Here is a 21188-nt window from a genome sequence, read left to right as displayed (position 1 = left end):
CAACATGCAAGGTTTCATGGGTGTTAGGACTGCTATCCATGGCTACTCTGTAGGTCACTGACCCTAAACGTCTGAGAACTGTGGCTGGCTCTCTCCACTTTGGAGCAAGTTTTTCCATAAACATGACCTTGGCATCATACAATGGGTGCAACTTAACCCATACTTTCTCTCCTACTTGGTATGTGACAGGAGACCTCCTTCTATTGTAGCCTCGAGCTTGATGCTCCTGGGCCTGAGCCACATTTTGCTGAACTTGTTGCAGGATTTGCTGTTAACTTTCTAACATGGAGTTAAGAGGTACTTTGGATGGACCCCTTGGTCGGAAGCCTCTGTAGTAGGTCTGTCTCATTGGTTTGTCGCTGCCCTGGTCTGGACCTTTCTGGTTCTCTTCACCTTCGCCTCCAAAGTATGACGGGTAGCGCCGTCTGCCTGGGTAGGAGGGCCTGCGCTGCTGTGGCTGCATGTCTCCCCCTGGGGCGCTCTCTGTCCCCTCGCGGCTGCTCCTCTCGCTGCCTTCACGACTTCCGCTACTCGGCGGCTCGCCCTTGCCATCGCTCTGGTAGTTTTCAGGGTATTCTCTATTGCAGGGAGGGCCCCTCCTGCGGGGGTAGCGCCTGTAGCGGTTCCGGTCAGCGGCGTACTTGCTCCCCTGGACTGGAACGCCTGCTGAGCCGGTGACGTTGGCCGCCTCTGCTCCCTTCTCCCCTTCAACCACATCAAACTCCACAATGTCTCCATCTCCAACACTGCGAAGGTATTTCCTTGGGTTGTTCTTTTTTATGGCCGTCTGGTGTACAAACACGTCCTCTTTCGTGTCATTCCTGTTGATAAAACCATATCCATTTTTGACGTTGAACCACTTGACTGTCCCCAAGACTCTTGTTGCGATGACCTTCTTATCCGCCGCGGAAGCTTCGGCGGCCGGGCTGGACGGGCTCTCTGCGTCGTCAGCGGGCTGCGGTGGTTGTTGCGTTTCGGCGGCTTCGCTGCTCATGGTTACTGGTTGGTAATGGTGGTCTTGTGCCGGCGGTGACTCTCTAGTGTGTTTCTCGGTGCTAGATAGTAACCTGGACCGGCGGTGGTGAGAGCTGCTGCCTTCAGGCTCTCTGCTTTCCTCTCTCCGCTCCCGTTGCCGATCGCACTGGGCTATAGGGGTCGCTGCTAAGTACAGCCCCACCAAGGGCTTCCTCTTTTTATGCGGTGCAGCCATTGCCCCATCCCATAGTGGTGTGAGACCTTGTTCCACAGATTCATGCTCATTATGCGAATGTTCAAAGGAAGACACAAACTGGATCAGCTCGCCTGGCTGCCACTGTGGAGGGTCTGGCCCAGGCAGTAGGGGACTTACTCCAGGCAGCAGTAGAGTATTTACTACAGGCAGTAGAGGCAAGGGCAAGGGTCTAGGCATGAAAGGCAGGGAACCTTGCTCCTCAGTTCCCATTTCAATACCACCATGTTCAAAATGTTCTGAAAAGTGAACAGATGGTGCATCATGCCGTACAGGAGTGCTAGCCCTCCTGATGGGGTTTTGTAGTTGAGCATTAAGCTTTTTGTCTCGTCTTTTCAAACACTCCACCATTGACCGTTGGAGGTTATTAATATCGCTCTGAAAAGTATGTTGTAGTCGTTGACATTGACGGTCAATGTAATACCTGAGAATGTCATCTTGTCTAGTTGTATTTATATGGAAAGCCTGGATCTCTCTTTCCACAGCACTCAAACGTGACTGAAGCTGTGTAATGTCAGTAGCTACTTCGGCTTCCCCCATCCCAGAGGTAGGAAATGCGCCAGAATGGATAACAGTGACCTCAGGTTGCCGTTCCTCACTACCCCCAGAGCCGTCATCATTCACATACAAGTCATCAGGAGTCTCAGCTAGATCCTGTACAGGATCTCTTCTTGTCACAAAAGGGCCAGCTGTGAAGTCTATAAGAGCCTCAGCAAGTTCTCCCTCTCCCTGGTCTGAGGAAACCTCTTCTCCAACAATACTCCCTTGAATAGGAGAATGCATAGATGTAGCCACGGTATAGCAACCCCAAACTAACAAAACAAAACAAAAGCTCTTAACAACAACATAGAGAATATTTTACACTGTTTTTCTTTTTTCCTTTTTTTTTTTTTTTTATAGTCCCTTCGTGGTTGCCATTTCTGTAACAAGCTTGAAATAATAAACAAACCTGTTCAGCTATAATGAATGAGAGTACTTGAACAGTGTTAAATTCAAAGTGTTGTATTAAACAAAAGGAGGATCAAAATAAATGGGGCACCCCATAGCAACGTATGGTACACCAAAAATCATCTCAAACCAATAAGAACGGTCCTGTCAGCTTTACAGTCCATTAGCCCCAACATAAATGTTACCATGTATAATGTACCGTGTATAATGTTACCCTGTATGTTACCATGTATGTTACCATGTATAATGTTACCATGTATGTTACCATGCATGTTACCAATACCATGTATATTACCATGTATAATGTTACCATTTATAATGTTACCATGTCTAATGTTACCCTGTATGTTACCATGTATGTTACCATGTATATTACCATGTATAATGTTACCATTTATAATGTTACCATGTCTAATGTTACCCTGTATGTTACCATGTATGTTACCATGTATAATGTTACCATGTCTAATGTTACCATGTATGTTACCATGTATGTTACCATGTATAATGTTACCATTTATAATGTTACCATGTCTAATGTTACCCTGTATGTTACCATGTATGTTACCATGTATAATGTTACCATGTCTAATGTTACCATGTATGTTACCATGTATGTTACCATGTATGTATAATGTTCAGGCCTACCAGACCATGCAGCCTGCATGGTAGAGCTAGTAGTAGTGTCCAACAACACTCAAACCTTTGAGTGTCCAAAAGGTGATAAGTCCTGGGTTGATCCACATCTTAGAAAAGGAAAGGAAAAATAAGTAATCCACTGGGAAACATCACTGTAGCTGAACTGTCCTTGATTACTGGAGAATCTTTTAGGAGGCCTGGAAAAATCCCCCCTTCCTCTCACAATAGCAGTAAGCAAACAAAACTCCATGAGGCATGATTCCAATCCAAGATGGCCCCCTGATGGTTAGGACCGCCCCTAACCACACCCATACCTGGAATCTTAAAGGTCAAGTGACCCAAATATGCTGACATTGGCATATCCTAACATATTGGGCCCACACTTCATTTATCAACACATTGACATCTTCTTCATAAAGTAACGCATGTTACACTGCAATCTCAGTAAAACATATATTTTTCATGTATTGTTCCAATTTTTCTTCATGAATATCATTATTAACTTCAGTTTAAGTTAATAAACTGACCCACCATACATATAGAATATTTATTCTTTTTCAGGATTTTAACCATTTTTTAAATTAGGGTTAGGGTTAGGGTTTGGGTTAAGGTTAGGGTTAGGGTTAGGGTTAGGGTTAGGGTTAAGGGGTTATGGTTAGGGTTACCATAACCCTAACCCCCTAACCCTAACCCGAACCCTAACCCTAACCTTAACCCTAACCTTAACCTGTTCATTTCTGTGACTAGGGTGGAAGGTGTGACACATTTATGCAGTGCGCTTAATAGTGATTTTTGAAAAAAATAAAACATGGATTATTGGAATGTGAGTCAAAGATGTGAGACTGAGCTACTTTCCTGACATATACATAAAACATAGCCAACGCTATCCACACACACACGTGAAAAAATGCTATTTGCCGAGAATTGTGACAAGGGTGACTGGAGGGTTAAGTATAATTTCTGGGTACTTTTTACACCCCTGCTAATAAACGACACATTTATTGATGATGATTATGAAAAGGGAAACGTCCATGTCGTTTCTACTCAACCATCCAAGAACAGCAGCCAGGAGTTTGGCGGGGTGTTCCTGCCAACTCTCTACAGCTTAGTCATCATCATTGGCTTCATAGGTAAGTGTGTGTGTGTGTGTGTGTGTCCTTGTTTTCCTACTGTTGTGGGGACCAAATGTACCCACATGTGATGAAAACTATTTTTGTTGTCGTTGTGGGGACATTGGTTATGTTATTTTAACACTTTCAGCGCCAGCCGCTTTATCCATCCTTGTAGTCAATGTCAAAGTCAAAGTTAAAGTATAGGGATTTTCACTGTGCGTTTCAGTGTTTTCAGGGCTATATCTATATTCTATATTGTAGCTATGGAGACAATACTATGGCTCATTTGACAGTAACCATCCCTCGTCCAACATGTAAGAAAGAATAAATGTTTTCATGTATTCGTTCGCGTGTCTCGCCTGGACACGCTACTGTTTCCAAATCAAAGGTATATAATGGGTATTATGTTTTATCATGAATGCATCAAAGGGGGGGGGGTCGTTTTTTGATGCTCTGATCACCAGCAATGGCATTCATTTTGAATATTACATACGTTGATCGGCTGGATCGATGTGAAATCATTGTAGGATCAAGGTGGATTTGACCTCAGATAGTCCTTACCTTTGATCGGAGTTATTCCAAAAAGAATATTCCAATTGTCTGATCGCGATTTCCAGTATTGATGTCGATCGGGTCCCTGACATGAAGTGGCACAAGATATGCCTCAAGTGTGCTGAACGCGTTTCAAAGTGCTCGCATGAAGCGATTTACTTGGCTTGGTCTAAATTCTCTGCCCGGACGACATTAGATGTGACACACAGTCTGGAACAGGGTTTCAAAGGGTAGGCGATACTGCCACCTAGCAGGATCTGGCCGGTATTGCACTCTCAGGGTCTCAGTATGGCTTTCAACGGTAACATAGAGGTCCGTGAGACTGTATAGAATACAAAAATTTAATAAAAGAAAAAACTATGAAAACGATCGAAAACACGACTTTTCTTGGGTTTTGGCGCTCAACGCATGGCGAGATAACTCGAGAGTGGGTTATGGTTGGGTTAAGGTTATGGTTAGGTTAAGGACAGGTTAAGCTTCAGCCACGCTCACAGTGCTGATCAATGGCTGCGAAATCTTTGTTCAGCATGTGGATACGGATTAATTTACCACTTTGACTCTTTTTGGATGGTGAAGGATTTGTACAAACCTGATAAACTTAATCCCATCTATAAAGGTGTCTCAGTTCTATCATTCAACTTCTCCTGCCATCTATCCAGTCTTGCAGACTGACGCCATACCCCTGTTAGCTATTCACTAATTGTCATTGGAGTGTATAGACCCCCATCGGCTGATAAAAATAGCAAATGTTTTGTCTCTGTATCCTGAATGATACTTGTAGCTAAGGGGCTACACAACCCTGACTGTATTAAAGATTGTTTAGATTAAACCACTACTAAAGAATATTAATAGCCAGACAGTACAGTTAGACAAAATGGCGGACACTCAATTGACTGCGCGGGGACAGGGATACCAAGTTAACAAGCATTTTAATAGTCATAGCAACATACATATGATTTATTATGGCTCCTTTAATAATAGAATGTCAGTGCAGCAAGTCAGCGGTAACGAATAGTTCCTAGACTACGGATACTCGACCGGTGGAGCTCTGAAGGGAGTGAGACGAAGCGAGGCGATACAGGGAAAGCAAGATGGTGGCTGGAGACGATTGGTTCTCTCTAGAGCTCCTGCCCCAGAGAAACTGTAGACTGGTCGGATAATCCTGTCGTCGCTGGAAGAAGGGGTCTCGTACGGAACCGGTCCTTGTAATCCTAGCGCCCGATGGCAGGGTTAATAGCTATTAATCCAAAAGCCTGTTGGCATAGATGGTAGCTAGCTAGCTTCGTTTGTACGTGAAGCTAACCCGCAGACGGTCTCCAATGAGTAGTTATATCCAAACGGCGCTGGGTTTAACTATACGTCTCTCCACGTTACTTCGCTTACACAAGTCACTATACTGTGCCAATAATGGCTCGACAATATTATAGTCGTATCTAAGTAGCCATTAGCTCTCTATAACGATACACCGCTGTCGGTCTGTGTACAACTGTACCGGACGTCTTTCACTCTCACTCTACTAGTTTTCCTGTTATGCTGCTGCCGCTGCTGCTGCTTGCATCGTCTACACAATATACTCAATCTGGTCCCTATTGGGCTCAGCCTGTTCACCTGTACAGAATCAATGCGCTTGCTCTGGGCTTGCCTGAACATGTCTGAACATGTCTAGAAAACATGTCTAGGGGGCACGTCTCTGGCGCCTAGTCGTTCAGAATGGGATCTACCATAAGTGAATGGAGAATACTGTTAGGCAAACAGATGATGTAACTATATATATCTTATATAAACAATATATAAGTTATACAAAATAATAAACGCAGACTTTCAGTGTTAATCTGGACCTTCAGAACAATACTGAAATGCTCATAATGGGTGACTTTAATTTAGATTGGCTGGGTAGTAATTATGGGTATCTAAGGGAGGTTAGTGAAAACCAAAACCTACCCCAATTGGTTACTGAACCAACTAGGCCAAACCCAAAGAAATAACTCAAAATCTACTTGAATTGATTTAATTGTCTCCAATAGATTAGACAGGATCATTGCTAGTGGAGTTTTTATTATTATTATTGTTATTATTATTATTAAAATACTGTCTTTTGTTAGTCTCAGTGAAGTTTCAACGGAGCGAGGTAATCTATTCTAACCAACAAATTGAAGTAGAAAGCATTTCGTTGTGGCCAATCTTATTTGGAAACATGACACAAAATAATAGTATGTCGCTTTTTATTTGAAACAATATTTAATCGCGTTTGGTGGAGGTGGGCGTTCTGTAACCCCTTTCGTGACTGTGATGCACCGAATGAATCGACAGTCACTTGCTCCTCAATAGGAAAATAAGAAAACATTTGCACAAGGGTTTCGGACAGAGATACGGGATGGTTTGAAAGATCGGCGTTGCTAATAAACATTTTAAATATTTTTTATAAACTGGTCAACACGGCATTATTTCTGGCGTTGGCTGCCTGGTGTGATCACAGCGCATGTGCATCATGCACACAACGCCGGAAATAATGCAGTGTTGACCAGTTTATAAAAAATATTTAAAATGTTTATTAGCAACGCCGAGCTTTCAAACCATCCCGTATCTCTGTCCGAAACCCTCCTGCAACTGTGAGTACCTTTGAAACGTCTCTGTGATTCTTGTATAACGAACGGTTCGGTCAGAACCAGTCATTCAGGGTAAATCTAGGTTGGTTTCCTATTGAGGAGCAAGTGACTGTGGATTCACTCGGTGCATCACAGTCACGAAAGGGGCTAGGTGGTTGATGGTGGTTGAGAAATGAGAGAGAGAACCCTTGTAAGTTCTCTTTATCTATACACTGTGGAGCGCAGTTCTGGAAGGTTCTAGCCTGTTCTAACCGGTTCTACTATATGACATCATACTGAAGCTTAACTTGAATTACACTATGACACTGCGGCAGTTACACTAGGTGTTCTGCGTCTGCCCCCCCTGCCAAACAAGCAAGCCAACCTCTTGTTCGCGCATGAGCCCATTATAATTACACTACTGTCGCTATTTCACAATGAACTATAATGAATTACGGTTCATACAGAACACGCGCCAGTGTCAGGAGTAATGCACGAAAGCTTGAACTGAGGAGCGCATATGCCGTAGTAACAATATTCTACCACTGGGCGTCAGCTAAGCATGCTCAGAGCTGTGCGTAGTCAAGTTCACGTTCAAATTGATAAATCCCACACTTTGCTTAGAAATGGTTGTACGCACGGGTTAAGTACATATCTATGCGTACGCCACATTGATAAATGAGGGCCCTGGGCTCTAGCTAGACGCTCTGGGGATCCATCCCATTGGTTATCTTTTAGACTACACTATGAATTGAAAATGGGGGACCCTGATGTAAACAAGACAAACGTCTTTCTCTGGTCTGCATCCCCTTAACAATTGTGTGTATTGAGCCGTACTGTATTGTACCCATTCTGCAATCTGTTAAATAAAGTTTTCATTCATTCATTCATTCATTCATTCATTCATTCATTCATTCATTCATTCATTCATTCATTCATTCATTCATTCATTCATAGACAGATTAGAAACAAATGTACATCGTCTGTCAAAAATGCTAAATCAAGCTATTATTTAAATACTATTATTTAGTTCATACTCAGATCCAACAACATTTTGGAAAGCAGTAAATTCTAGTAAAACCAAGGCTACCATTTCCTTGCATACAGAGGTAAAAATATAATGACTGCTTGATAACTGAAGGTAGCCTTTTTGCCCAAGCTGAACATTTGTCTAATGAAGTGGTGACTGCTATGAGCAGCTATGAGTAGAATGTAGAGCCTGCCACCACATTTCTCCTTGAGCCTATTACTCCTAATGCAGTTTTTAATATGTTGGTGTCTATTGATACCAGAAAGTCGACTGGGGAGGACAACATTTTGGGAAATTAGCTTATTTGGCATCTACTCTGGAGTTAGACAAGAAGATACATACCCCTTTTATTCTCTGTGCATGCAGTAGGAGTAGGAAGACAAGCACCGTTAGCCTAGCTTAGCGGCAGTCACTGGAAGTAGGTTCCTCCATTAGCCTAGTTCCCAACGTCTTCCTACTCCTACTGCATGCACAGAGAAGAAAAAGGTATGTATCTTCTTGTCTAACTCCATGGTTCCAAAAATGTTGGAGTGTTAAGATACATACCTTTTTCTTCTCTGTGCATGCAGTAGGAGTAAGGAGACGTGCACCGTTAGCCTAGCTTAGCGTCAGTCACTGGAAGTAGGTTCCTACATTAGCCTAGTTCCCAACGTCTTCCTACTCCTACTGCATGCACAGAGAAGAAACAGGTATGTATCTTCTTGTCTAACTCCAGGGTAGATGGCAAATAAGCTAATTTCCCAAAATGTTGGAGTTTTCCTTTAAATGAGCTGCTCCAGTAATCACAGAGCAAATAACATATATTTTTCATCTCAACAGGCACAGTTCCCAGTATTTGGAAAACGGCCCATGTCTCTCCTTTGCATACAGGTGGAGACATAACTGACCTGAACAATTATGGTCCAATTTCCAAAGTTGTCCTGCTTAGCTAAAATCCTGGAATCACTAGTAAATAACAAACTCAAACTCTCTTCTAAGCCCCCATCAATCTGGTTTCAGAGCCAACCACAGTACAATCTCAGCCACCACTTTAGTTATAAATGATATAGTTTCTACATTAGACAAAAAGAAACATTGTGCTGCCATATTTATAGATTTGAGAGAGGGGGAGAGAGAGAGAGAGAGAGAGAGAGAGAGAGAGAGAGAGAGAGAGAGAGAGAGAGAGAGAGAGAGAGAGAGAGAGAGAGAGAGAGAGAAAGAGAGAGAGAGATCCTTCATGCCTCTCTTCAGGTCACCTCCTTCACCTCCTTCACCTCCTTCACCTCCTTCACCTCCTTCAGCTCCTTCAGCTCCTTCAGCTCCTTCAGCTCCTTCACCTCCTTCAGCTCCTTCACCTCCTTCAGCTTCTTCACCTCCTTCAGCTCCTTCAGCTCCTTCACCTCCTTCAGCTCCTTCACCTCCTTCACCTCCTTCACCTCCTTCACCTCCTTCAGCTCCTTCACCTCCTTCAGCTCCTTCACCTCCTTCACCTCCTTCAGCCCCTTTAGCTCCTTCACCTCCTTCAGCTCCTTCACCTCCTTCACCTCTTTCAGCTCCTTCAGCTCCTTCAGCTCCTTCAGTTCCTTCACCTCCTTCAGCTCCTTCACCTCCTTCAGTTCCTTCAGCTCCTTCACCTCCTTCACCTCCTTCACCTCCTTCAGCTCCTTCACCTCCTTCAGCTCCTTCACCTCCTTCACCTCCTTCACCTCCTTCACCTCCTTCAGCTCCTTCACCTCCTTCAGCTCCTTCACCTCCTTCACCTCCTTCAGCCCCTTTAGCTCCTTCACCTCCTTCAGCTCCTTCACCTCCTTCACCTCTTTCAGCTCCTTCAGCTCCTTCAGCTCCTTCAGTTCCTTCACCTCCTTCACCTCTTTCAGCTCCTTCAGCTCCTTCAGCTCCTTCAGTTCCTTCACCTCCTTCAGCTCCTTCACCTCCTTCACCTCCTTCAGCTCCTTCACCTCCTTCACCTCCTTCAGCTCCTTCACCTCCTTCAGTTCCTTCAGCTCCTTCACCTCCTTCACCTCCTTCACCTCCTTCAGCTCCTTCACCTCCTTCAGCTCCTTCAGCCCCTTCACCTCCTTCAGCTCCTTCAGTTCCTTCAGCTCCTTCACCTCCTTCACCTCCTTCAGCTCCCTCAGCTCCTTCACCTCCTTCAGCTCCTTCAGCTTCTTCAGCTCCTTCACCTCCTTCACCTCCTTCACCTCCTTCAGCTCCTTCACCTCCTTCATCTCCTTCACCTCCTTCACCTCCTTCAGCTCCTTCAGCTCATTCAGCTCCTTCAGCTCCTTCAGCTCCTTCAGCTTCTTCAGTTCCTTCACCTCCTCCACCTCCTTAACCTCCTTCAGCTCCTTCAGCTCCTTCACCTCCTTCACCTCCTTCACCTCCGTCACCTCCTTCAGATCCTTCACATCCTTCACCTCCTTCACCTCCTTCACCTCCTTCAGCTCCTTCAACTCATTCACCTCCTTCACCTCCTTCAGCTCCTTCACCTCCTTCACCTCCTTCACCTCCTTCAGTTCATTCACCTCCTTCAGCTCCCTCACCTCCTTCACCTCCTTCACCTCCTTCAGCTCCTTCACCTCCTTCAGTTCCTTCACCTCCTTCAGCTCCTTCACCTCCTTCAGCTCCTTCACCTCCTTCAGCTCCTTCACCTCCTTTAGCTCCTTCAGCTCCTTCACCTCCTTCAGTACCTTCACCTCATTCAGCTCCTTCACCTCCTTCACCTCCTTTAGCTCCTTCAGCTCCTTCAGCTCCTTCACCTCCTTCAGTTCCTTCACCTCCTTCAGCTCCTTCTGTTCCTTCACCTCCTTCACCTCCTTCACGTCATTCAGCTCCTTCACCTCCTTCACCTTCTTCACCTCCTTCACCTCCTTCAGCTCCTTCAGCTCCTTCACCTCCTTCAGCTCCTTCACCTCCTTCACGTCCTTCACCTCCTTCACCTCCTTCACCTCCTTCACCTTCGTCACCTCCTTCACCTCCTTCAGCTCCTTCAGCTCCTTCAGCTCCTTCACCTCCTTTAGCTCCTTCAGCTCCTTCAGCTCCTTCACCTCCTTCACCTACTTCAGCTCCTTCACCTCCTTCAGCTCCTTCAGCTGCTCCACCTCCTTCACCTCCTTCAGCTCCTTCACCTCCTTCAGCTCCTTCACCTCCTTCACGTCCTTCAGCTCCTTCACCTCCTTCACCTCCTTCAGTTCCTTCAGCTCATTCAGCTCCTTCACCTCCTTCAGCTCCTTCACCTCCTTCAGCTCCTTCAGCTCCTTCACCTCCTTCAGTTCCTTCACCTCCTTCACCTCCTTCAGCTCCTTCACCTCCTTCACCTCCTTCACCTCCTTCAGCTCCTTCAGCTCCTTCAGCTCCTTCACCTCCTTCACCTCCTTCAGCTCCTTCAGCTCCTTCAGCTCCTTCAGTTCATTCAGCTCCTTCACCTCCTTCACCTCCTTCAGTTCCTTCACCTCCTTCACCTCCTTCACCTCCTTCACCTCCTTCAGCTCCTTCAGCTCCTTCACCTCCTTCACCTCCTTCAGCTCCTTCACCTCCTTCAGCTCCTTCAGTTCCTTCAGCTCCTTCACCTCCTTCAACTCCTTCACCTCCTTCAGTTCCTTCAGCTCCTTCACCTCCTTCAGCTCCTTCAGCTCCCTCAGCTCCTTCACCTCCTTCACCTCCTTCACCTCCTTCAGCTCCTTCAGCTCCTTCAGCTCCTTCAGTTCCTTCAGCTCCTTCACCTCCTTCACCTCCTTCAGTTCCTTCACCTCCTTCACCTCCTTCACCTCCTTCACCTCCTTCACCTCCTTCAGCTCCTTCACCTCCTTCACCTCCTTCAGCTCCTTTAGCTCCTTCACCTCCTTCACCTCCTTCACCTTCGTCACCTCCTTCACCTCCTTCAGCTCCTTCAGCTCCTTCAGCTCCTTCACCTCCTTCACCTGCTTCAGCTCCTTCAGCTCCTTCACCTCCTTCAGCTCCTTCAGCTCCTCCACCTCCTTCACCTCCTTCAGCTCCTTCACCTCCTTCAGCTCCTTCACCTCCTTCACGTCCTTCAGCTCCTTCACCTCCTTCACCTCCTTCAGTTCCTTCAGCTCCTTCAGCTCCTTCACCTCCTTCAGCTCCTTCACCTCCTTCAGCTCCTTCAGCTCCTTCACCTCCTTCAGTTCCTTCACCTCCTTCACCTCCTTCACCTCCTTCAGCTCCTTCAGCTCCTTCACCTCCTTCACCTCCTTCACCTCCTTCAGCTCCTTCAGCTCCTTCACCTCCTCCACCTCCTTCAGCTCCTTCAGCTCCTTCAGCTCCTTCAGTTCATTCAGCTCCTTCACCTCCTTCACCTCCTTCAGTTCCTTCCTCCTTCACCTCCTTCACCTCCTTCACCTCCTTCAGCTCCTTCAGCTCCTTCACCTCCTTCACCTCCTTCAGCTCCTTCACCTCCTTCAGCTCCTTCAGTTCCTTCAGCTCCTTCAGCTCCTTCACCTCCTTCAACTCCTTCACCTCCTTCAGTTCCTTCAGCTCCTTCACCTCCTTCAGCTCCTTCAGCTCCCTCAGCTCCTTCACCTCCTTCACCTCCTTCACCTCCTTCAGCTCCTTCAGCTCCTTCAGCTCCTTCAGCTCCTTCACCTCCTTCAGTTCCTTCAGCTCCTTCACCTCCTTCACCTCCTTCACCTCCTTCACCTCCTTCACCTCCTTCACCTCCTTCAGCTCCTTCACCTCCTTCAGCTCCTTCACCTCCTTCACCTCCTTCAGCTCCTTTAGCTCCTTCACCTCCTTCAGCTCCTTCACCTCCTTCACCTCTTTCAGCTCCTTCAGCTCCTTCAGCTCCTTCACCTCCTTCACCTCCTTCAGCTCCTTCAGCTCCTTCACCTCCTTCAGTTCCTTCAGCTCCTTCACCTCCTTCACCTCATTCACCTCCTTCAGCTCCTTCAGCTCCTTCACCTCCTTCAGCTCCTTCAGCCCCTTCACCTCCTTCAGCTCCTTCAGCTCCTTCACCTCCTTCACCTCCTTCAGCTCCCTCAGCTCCTTCACCTCCTTCAGCTCCTTTAGCTTCTTCAGCTCCTTCACCTCCTTCACCTCCTTCAGCTCCTTCACCTCCTTCAGCTCCTTCACCTCCTTCATCTCCTTCAGCTCCTTCAGCTCCTTCAGCTCCTTCAGCTCCTTCACCTCCTTCAGCTCCTTCAGCTCCTTCAGCTCCTTCAGCTCCTTCAGCTTCTTCAGTTCCTTCACCTCCTTCACCTCCTTCAGATCCTTCACATCCTTCACCTCCTTCACCTCCTTCACCTCCTTCAGCTCCTTCAGCTCCTTCACCTCCTTCACCTCCTTCAGCTCCTTCACCTCCTTCACCTCCTTCAGCTCCTTCACCTCCTTCACCTCCTTCAGCTCCTTCAGCTCCTTCACCTCCTTTACCTCCTTCACCTCCTTCACCTCCTTCACCTCCTTCAGATCCTTCACATCCTTCACCTCCTTCACCTCCTTCACCTCCTTCAGCTCCTTCAGCTCCTTCACCTCCTTCACCTCCTTCAGCTCCTTCACCTCCTTCACCTCCTTCACCTCCTTCAGTTCCTTCACCTCCTTCAGCTCCTTCACCTCCTTCACCTCCTTCACCTCCTTCAGCTCCTTCACCTCCTTCAGTTCCTTCACCTCCTTCAGCTCCTTCAGTTCCTTCACCTCATTCACCTCCTTCAGCTCCTTCAGCTCCTTCACCTCCTTCAGCTCCTTCAGCCCCTTCACCTCCTTCAGCTCCTTCAGCTCCTTCACCTCCTTCACCTCCTTCAGCTCCCTCAGCTCCTTCACCTCCTTCAGCTCCTTTAGCTTCTTCAGCTCCTTCACCTCCTTCACCTCCTTCAGCTCCTTCACCTCCTTCAGCTCCTTCACCTCCTTCATCTCCTTCAGCTCCTTCAGCTCCTTCAGCTCCTTCAGCTCCTTCACCTCCTTCAGCTCCTTCAGCTCCTTCAGCTCCTTCAGCTCCTTCAGCTTCTTCAGTTCCTTCACCTCCTTCACCTCCTTCAGATCCTTCACATCCTTCACCTCCTTCACCTCCTTCACCTCCTTTAGCTCCTTCAGCTCCTTCACCTCCTTCACCTCCTTCAGCTCCTTCACCTCCTTCACCTCCTTCAGCTCCTTCACCTCCTTCACCTCCTTCAGCTCCTTCAGCTCCTTCACCTCCTTTACCTCCTTCACCTCCTTCACCTCCTTCACCTCCTTCAGATCCTTCACATCCTTCACCTCCTTCACCTCCTTCACCTCCTTCAGCTCCTTCAGCTCCTTCACCTCCTTCACCTCCTTCAGCTCCTTCACCTCCTTCACCTCCTTCACCTCCTTCAGTTCCTTCACCTCCTTCAGCTCCTTCACCTCCTTCACCTCCTTCACCTCCTTCAGCTCCTTCACCTCCTTCAGTTCCTTCACCTCCTTCAGCTCCTTCACCTTCTTCAGCTCCTTCACCTCCTTCAGCTCCTTCACCTCCTTCAGCTCCTTCAGCTCCTTCACCTCCTTCAGTACCTTCACCTCATTCAGCTCCTTCACCTCCTTCACCTCCTTCAGCTCCTTCAGCTGCTTCACCTCCTTCAGTTCCTTCACCTCCTTCAGCTCCTTCACCTCATTCAGCTCCTTCACCTCCTTCACCTCCTTCAGCTCCTTCAGCTGCTTCACCTCCTTCAGTTCCTTCACCTCCTTCAGCTCCTTCACCTCCTTCACCTCCTTCACCTCCTTCAGCTCCTTCAGCTCCTTCAGCTCCTTCACCTCCTTCAGCTCCTTCAGCTCCTTCAGCTCCTTCAGTTCCTTCACCTCCTTCACCTCCTTCACCTCCTTCAGCTCCTTCACCTCCTTCAGCTCCTTCAGCTCCTTCAGCTCCTTCAGTTCCTTCAGCTCCTTCACCTCCTTCAGCTCCTTCACCTCCTTCAGCTCCTTCACCTCCTTCACGTCCTTCACCTCCTTCACCTCCTTCACCTCCTTCAGCTCCTTCACCTCCTTCAGCTCCTTCAGCTCCTTCACCTCCTTCAGTTCCTTCACCTCCTTCACCTCCTTCACCTCCTTCAGCTCCTTCAGCTCCTTCACCTCCTTCACCTCCTTCAGCTCCTTCAGCTCCTTCACCTCATTCACCTCCTTCAGCTCCTTCAGCTCCTTCAGCTCCTTCAGTTCATTCATCTCCTTCACCTCCTTCACCTCCTTCAGTTCCTTCACCTCCTTCACCTCCTTCACCTCCTTCACCTCCTTCAGCTCCTTCAGCTCCTTCACCTCCTTCACCTCCTTCAGTTCCTTCAGCTCCTTCACCTCCTTCAGCTCCTTCAGCTCCTTCAGCTCCTTCACCTCCTTCACCTCCTTCACCTCCTTCAGCTCCTTCAGCTCCTTCACCTCCTTCACCTCCTTCAGTTCCTTCAGCTCCTTCACCTCCTTCACCTCCTTCAGTTCCTTCACCTCCTTCACCTCCTTCACCTCCTTCACCTCCTTCAGTTCCTTCACCTCCTTCACCTCCTTCAGCTCCTTCACCTCCTTATCCTACTTCAGCTCCTTCACCTCCTTCAGCTCCTTCAGCTCCTTCAGCTCCTTCAGCTCCTTCACCTCCTTCAGCTCCTTCAGCTCCTTCACCTCCTTCAGCTCCTTCAGCTCCTTCAGCTCCTTCAGCTCCTTCACCTCCTTCAGCTCCTTCAGCTCCTTCAGCTCCTTCACCTCCTTCACCTCCTTCAGTTCCTTCAGCTCATTCAGCTCCTTCACCTCCTTCAGCTCCTTCACCTCCTTCAGCTCCTTCAGCTCCTTCACCTCCTTCAGTTCCTTCACCTCCTTCACCTCCTTCACCTCCTTCAGCTCCTTCAGCTCCTTCACCTCCTTCACCTCCTTCACCTCCTTCAGCTCCTTCAGCTCCTTCAGCTCCTTCACCTCCTTCACCTCCTTCAGCTCCTTCAGCTCCTTCAGCTCCTTCAGTTCATTCAGCTCCTTCACCTCCTTCACCTCCTTCAGTTCCTTCACCTCCTTCACCTCCTTCACCTCCTTCACCTCCTTCAGCTCCTTCAGCTCCTTCACCTCCTTCTCCTCCTTCAGCTCCTTCACCTCCTTCAGCTCCTTCAGTTCCTTCAGCTCCTTCAGCTCCTTCACCTCCTTCAACTCCTTCACCTCCTTCAGTTCCTTCAGCTCCTTCACCTCCTTCAGATCCTTCAGCTCCCTCAGCTCCTTCACCTCCTTCACCTCCTTCACCTCCTTCAGCTCCTTCAGCTCCTTCAGCTCCTTCACCTCCTTCAGTTCCTTCAGCTCCTTCACCTCCTTCACCTCTTTCAGTTCCTTCACCTCCTTCACCTCCTTCACCTCCTTCACCTCCTTCACCTCCTTCAGCTCCTTCACCTCCTTCAGCTCCTTCACCTCCTTCACCTCCTTCAGCTCCTTTAGCTCCTTCACCTCCTTCACCTCCTTCACCTTCGTCACCTCCTTCACCTCCTTCAGCTCCTTCAGCTCCTTCAGCTCCTTCACCTCCTTCAGCTCCTTCAGCTCCTTCACCTCCTTCAGCTCCTTCAGCTCCTTCAGCTCCTTCAGCTCCTTCAGTTCCTTCACCTCCTTCACCTCCTTCACCTCCTTCAGCTCCTTCAGCTCCTTCAGTTCCTTCAGCTCCTTCACCTCCTTCAGCTCCTTCACCTCCTTCAGCTCCTTCAGCTCCTTCAGCTCCTTCAGTTCCTTCAGCTCCTTCACCTCCTTCACCTTCTTCACCTCCTTCACCTCCTTCACCTCCTTCACGTCATTCAGCTCCTTCACCTCCTTCAGCTCCTTCAGCTCCTTCACCTCCTTCAGCTCCTTCACCTCCTTCACGTCCTTCACCTCCTTCACCTCCTTCACCTCCTTCACCTTCGTAACCTCCTTCACCTCCTTCAGCTCCTTCAGCTCCTTCACCTCCTTCAGCTCCTTCAGCTCCTTCAGCTCCTTCACCTCCTTCACCTCCTTCAGCTCCTTCAGCTCCTTCACCTCCTTCAGCTCCTTCAGCTCCTCCACCTCCTTCACCTCCTTCACCTCCTTCAGCTCCTTCAGCTCCTTCACCTCCTTCACCTCCTTCAGCTCCTTCACCTCATTCACCTCCTTCAGCTCCTTCAGCTCCTTCAGCTCCTTCAGTTCATTCATCTCCTTCACCTCCTTCACCTCCTTCAGTTCCTTCACCTCCTTCACCTCCTTCACCTCCTTCACCTCCTTCAGCTCCTTCAGCTCCTTCAGCTCCTTCACCTCCTTCAGTTCCTTCAGCTCCTTCACCTCCTTCAGCTCCTTCAGCTCCCTCACCTCCTTCACCTCCTTCACCTCCTTCAGCTCCTTCAGCTCCTTCACCTCCTTCACCTCCTTCAGTTCCTTCAGCTCCTTCACCTCCTTCACCTCCTTCAGTTCCTTCACCTCCTTCACCTCCTTCACCTCCTTCACCTCCTTCAGTTCCTTCACCTCCTTCACCTCCTTCAGCTCCTTCACCTCTTTCTCCTACTTCAGCTCCTTCACCTCCTTCAGCTCCTTCAGCTCCTTCAGCTCCTTCAGCTCCTTCACCTCCTTCAGCTCCTTCAGCTCCTTCACCTCCTTCAGCTCCTTCAGCTCCTTCAGCTCCTTCACCTCCTTCAGTTCCTTCACCTCCTTCAGCTCCTTCACCTCCTTCACCTACTTCAGCTCCTTCAGCTCCTTCAGCTCCTTCACCTCCTTCAGCTCCTTCAGCTCCTTCAGCTCCTTCAGCTCCTTCAGTTCCTTCACCTCCTTCACCTCCTTCACCTCCTTCAGCTCCTTCACCTCCTTCAGCTCCTTCATCTCCTTCACCTCCTTCAGCTCCTTCACCTCCTTCACCTTCTTCACCTCCTTCACCTCCTTCACCTCCTTCACGTCATTCAGCTCCTTCACCTCCTTCACCTTCTTCACCTCCTTCACGTCCTTCAGCTCCTTCACCTCCTTCAGCTCCTTCAGCTCCTTCACCTCCTTCAGCTCCTTCACCTCCTTCACGTCCTTCACCTCCTTCACCTCCTTCACCTCCTTCACCTTCGTAACCTCCTTCACCTCCTTCAGCTCCTTCAGCTCCTTCAGCTCCTTCACCTCCTTCACCTCCTTCAGCTCCTTCAGCTCCTTCACCTCCTTCTGCTCCTTCAGCTCCTCCACCTCCTTCACCTCCTTCAGCTCCTTCACCTACTTCAGCTCCTTCACCTCCTTCACGTCCTTCAGCTCCTTCACCTCCTTCACCTCCTTCAGTTCCTTCACCTCCTTCAGCTCCTTCACCTCCTTCAGCTCCTTCACCTCCTTCAGCTCCTTCAGCTCCTTCAGCTCCTTCAGCTCCTTCAGTTCCTTCTCCTCCTTCACCTCCTTCAGCTCCTTCAGCTCCTTCACCTCCTTCACCTCCTTCACCTCCTTCAGCTCCTTCAGCTCCTTCAGCTCCTTCACCTCCTTCAGTTCCTTCAGCTCCTTCACCTCCTTCAGCTCCTTCAGCTCCCTCACCTCCTTCACCTCCTTCACCTCCTTCAGCTCCTTCAGCTCCTTCACCTCCTTCACCTCCTTCAGTTCCTTCAGCTCCTTCACCTCCTTCACCTCCTTCAGTTCCTTCACCTCCTTCACCTCCTTCACCTCCTTCACCTCCTTCAGTTCCTTCACCTCCTTCACCTCCTTCAGCTCCTTCACCTCTTTCTCCTACTTCAGCTCCTTCACCTCCTTCAGCTCCTTCAGCTCCTTCAGCTCCTTCACCTCCTTCAGCTCCTTCAGCTCCTTCACCTCCTTCAGCTCCTTCAGCTCCTTCAGCTCCTTCACCTCCTTCAGTTCCTTCACCTCCTTCAGCTCCTTCACCTCCTTCACCTACTTCAGCTCCTTCAGCTCCTTCAGCTCCTTCACCTCCTTCAGCTCCTTCAGCTCCTTCAGCTCCTTCAGCTCCTTCAGCTCCTTCAGTTCCTTCACCTCCTTCACCTCCTTCACCTCCTTCAGCTCCTTCACCTCCTTCAGCTCCTTCAGCTCCTTCAGCTCCTTCAGTTCCTTCATCTCCTTCACCTCCTTCAGCTCCTTCACCTCCTTCACCTTCTTCACCTCCTTCACCTCCTTCACCTCCTTCACGTCATTCAGCTCCTTCACCTCCTTCACCTTCTTCACCTCCTTCACGTCCTTCAGCTCCTTCACCTCCTTCAGCTCCTTCAGCTCCTTCACCTCCTTCAGCTCCTTCACCTCCTTCACGTCCTTCACCTCCTTCACCTCCTTCACCTCCTTCACCTTCGTAACCTCCTTCACCTCCTTCAGCTCCTTCAGCTCCTTCAGCTCCTTCACCTCCTTCACCTCCTTCAGCTCCTTCAGCTCCTTCACCTCCTTCTGCTCCTTCAGCTCCTCCACCTCCTTCACCTCCTTCAGCTCCTTCACCTACTTCAGCTCCTTCACCTCCTTCACGTCCTTCAGCTCCTTCACCTCCTTCACCTCCTTCAGTTCCTTCACCTCCTTCAGCTCCTTCACCTCCTTCAGCTCCTTCACCTCCTTCAGCTCCTTCAGCTCCTTCAGCTCCTTCAGCTCCTTCAGTTCCTTCTCCTCCTTCACCTCCTTCAGCTCCTTCAGCTCCTTCACCTCCTTCACCTCCTTCACCTCCTTCACCTCCTTCAGTTCCTTCAGCTCCTTCACCTCCTTCACCTCCTTCAGTTCCTTCACCTCCTTCACCTCCTTCACCTCCTTCACCTTCTTCACCTCCTTCAGCTCCTTCACCTCCTTCAGCTCCTTCACCTCCTTCACCTCCTTCAGCTCCTTTAGCTCCTTCACCTCCTTCAGCTCCTTCACCTCCTTCACCTCCTTCACCTCCTTCACCTCCTTCACCTTCTTCACCTCCTTCACCTCCTTCAGCTCCTTCAGCTCCTTCACCTCCTTCACCTCCTTCAGCTCCTTCAGCTCCTTCACCTCCTTCACCTCCTTCAGCTCCTTCAGCTCCTTCAGCTCCTTCAGTTCATTCAGCTCCTTCACCTCCTTCACCTCCTTCAGTTCCTTCACCTCCTTCACCTCCTTAACCTCCTTCACCTCCTTCAGCTCCTTCAGCTCCTTCACCTCCTTCACCTCCTTCAGCTCCTTCACCTCCTTCAGCTCCTTCAGTTCCTTCAGCTCCTTCAGCTCCTTCACCTCCTTCAACTCCTTCACCTCCTTCAGTTCCTTCAGCTCCTTCACCTCCTTCAGCTCCTTCAGCTCCCTCAGCTCCTTCACCTCCTTCACCTCCTTCACCTCCTTCAGCTCCTTCAGCTCCTTCAGCTCCTTCAGTTCCTTCAGCTCCTTCACCTCCTTCACCTCCTTCACCTCCTTCACCTCCTTCACCTCCTTCACCTCCTTCAGCTCCTTCACCTCCTTCACCTCCTTCAGCTCCTTTAGCTCCTTCACCTCCTTCAGCTCCTTCACCTCCTTCACCTCTTTCAGCTCCTTTAGCTCCTTCAGCTCCTTCACCTCCTTCACCTCCTTCAGCTCCTTCAGCTCCTTCACCTCCTTCAGTTCCTTCAGCTCCTTCACCTCCTTCACCTCATTCACCTCCTTCAGCTCCTTCACCTCCTTCAGCTCCTTCAGCCCCTTCACCTCCTTCAGCTCCTTCAGCTCCTTCACCTCCTTCACCTCCTTCAGCTCCCTCAGCTCCTTCACCTCCTTCAGCTCCTTCAGCTTCTTCAGCTCCTTCACCTCCTTCACCTCCTTCAGCTCCTTCACCTCCTTCATCTCCTTCAGCTCCTTCAGCTCCTTCAGCTCCTTCAGCTTCTTCACCTCCTTCAGCTCCTTCAGCTCCTTCAGCTCCTTCAGCTCCTTCAGCTTCTTCAGTTCCTTCACCTCCTTCACCTCCTTCAGATCCTTCACATCCTTCACCTCCTTCACCTCCTTCACCTCCTTCAGCTCCTTCAGCTCCTTCACCTCCTTCACCTCCTTCAGCTCCTTCACCTCCTTCACCTCCTTCAGCTCCTTCACCTCCTTCACCTCCTTCAGCTCCTTCAGCTCCTTCACCTCCTTTACCTCCTTCACCTCCTTCACCTCCTTCACCTCCTTCAGATCCTTCACATCCTTCACCTCATTCACCTCATTCACCTCCTTCAGCTCCTTCAGCTCCTTCACCTCCTTCACCTCCTTCAGCTCCTTCACCTCCTTCACCTCCTTCACCTCCTTCAGTTCCTTCACCTCCTTCAGCTCCTTCACCTCCTTCACCTCCTTCAGCTCCTTCA

General features: G+C 49.2%; 2 protein-coding genes across 2 annotated transcripts in view; one reads left to right on the top strand and one right to left on the bottom strand.

Annotated features, from left to right (window-relative positions):
• Positions 1-271: 271 nt before the first annotated feature.
• On the bottom strand, positions 272-1009 carry LOC311229428 (Y-box-binding protein 1-like; the record flags this gene model as incomplete). Its single annotated transcript, XM_084315511.1, has 1 exon — positions 272-1009. The coding sequence occupies exon 1, from the start codon at positions 992-994 to the stop codon at positions 272-274; it is 723 nt and encodes a 240-aa protein (XP_084171637.1). The 5' UTR covers positions 995-1009.
• Positions 1010-3623: 2614 nt separating this feature from the next.
• Positions 3624-21188, top strand: part of LOC311229427 (C-C chemokine receptor type 3-like) — a gene marked incomplete at both ends in the record, with an annotated part of 117134 nt that continues 99569 nt past the window's right edge. The window contains 2 exon segments of the mRNA XM_084315510.1: positions 3624-3638; positions 3873-3945. Of these exon segments, the coding sequence (XP_084171636.1) occupies positions 3624-3638; positions 3873-3945 (88 nt within the window).

The sequence above is a fragment of the Notolepis coatsorum genome (assembly GCF_963971535.1).
Source record: "Notolepis coatsorum genome assembly, chromosome: 6".
Classification (NCBI taxonomy): Eukaryota; Metazoa; Chordata; class Actinopteri; order Aulopiformes; family Paralepididae; genus Notolepis; species Notolepis coatsorum.
This window is presented reverse-complemented; position numbering and strand designations above follow the sequence as displayed.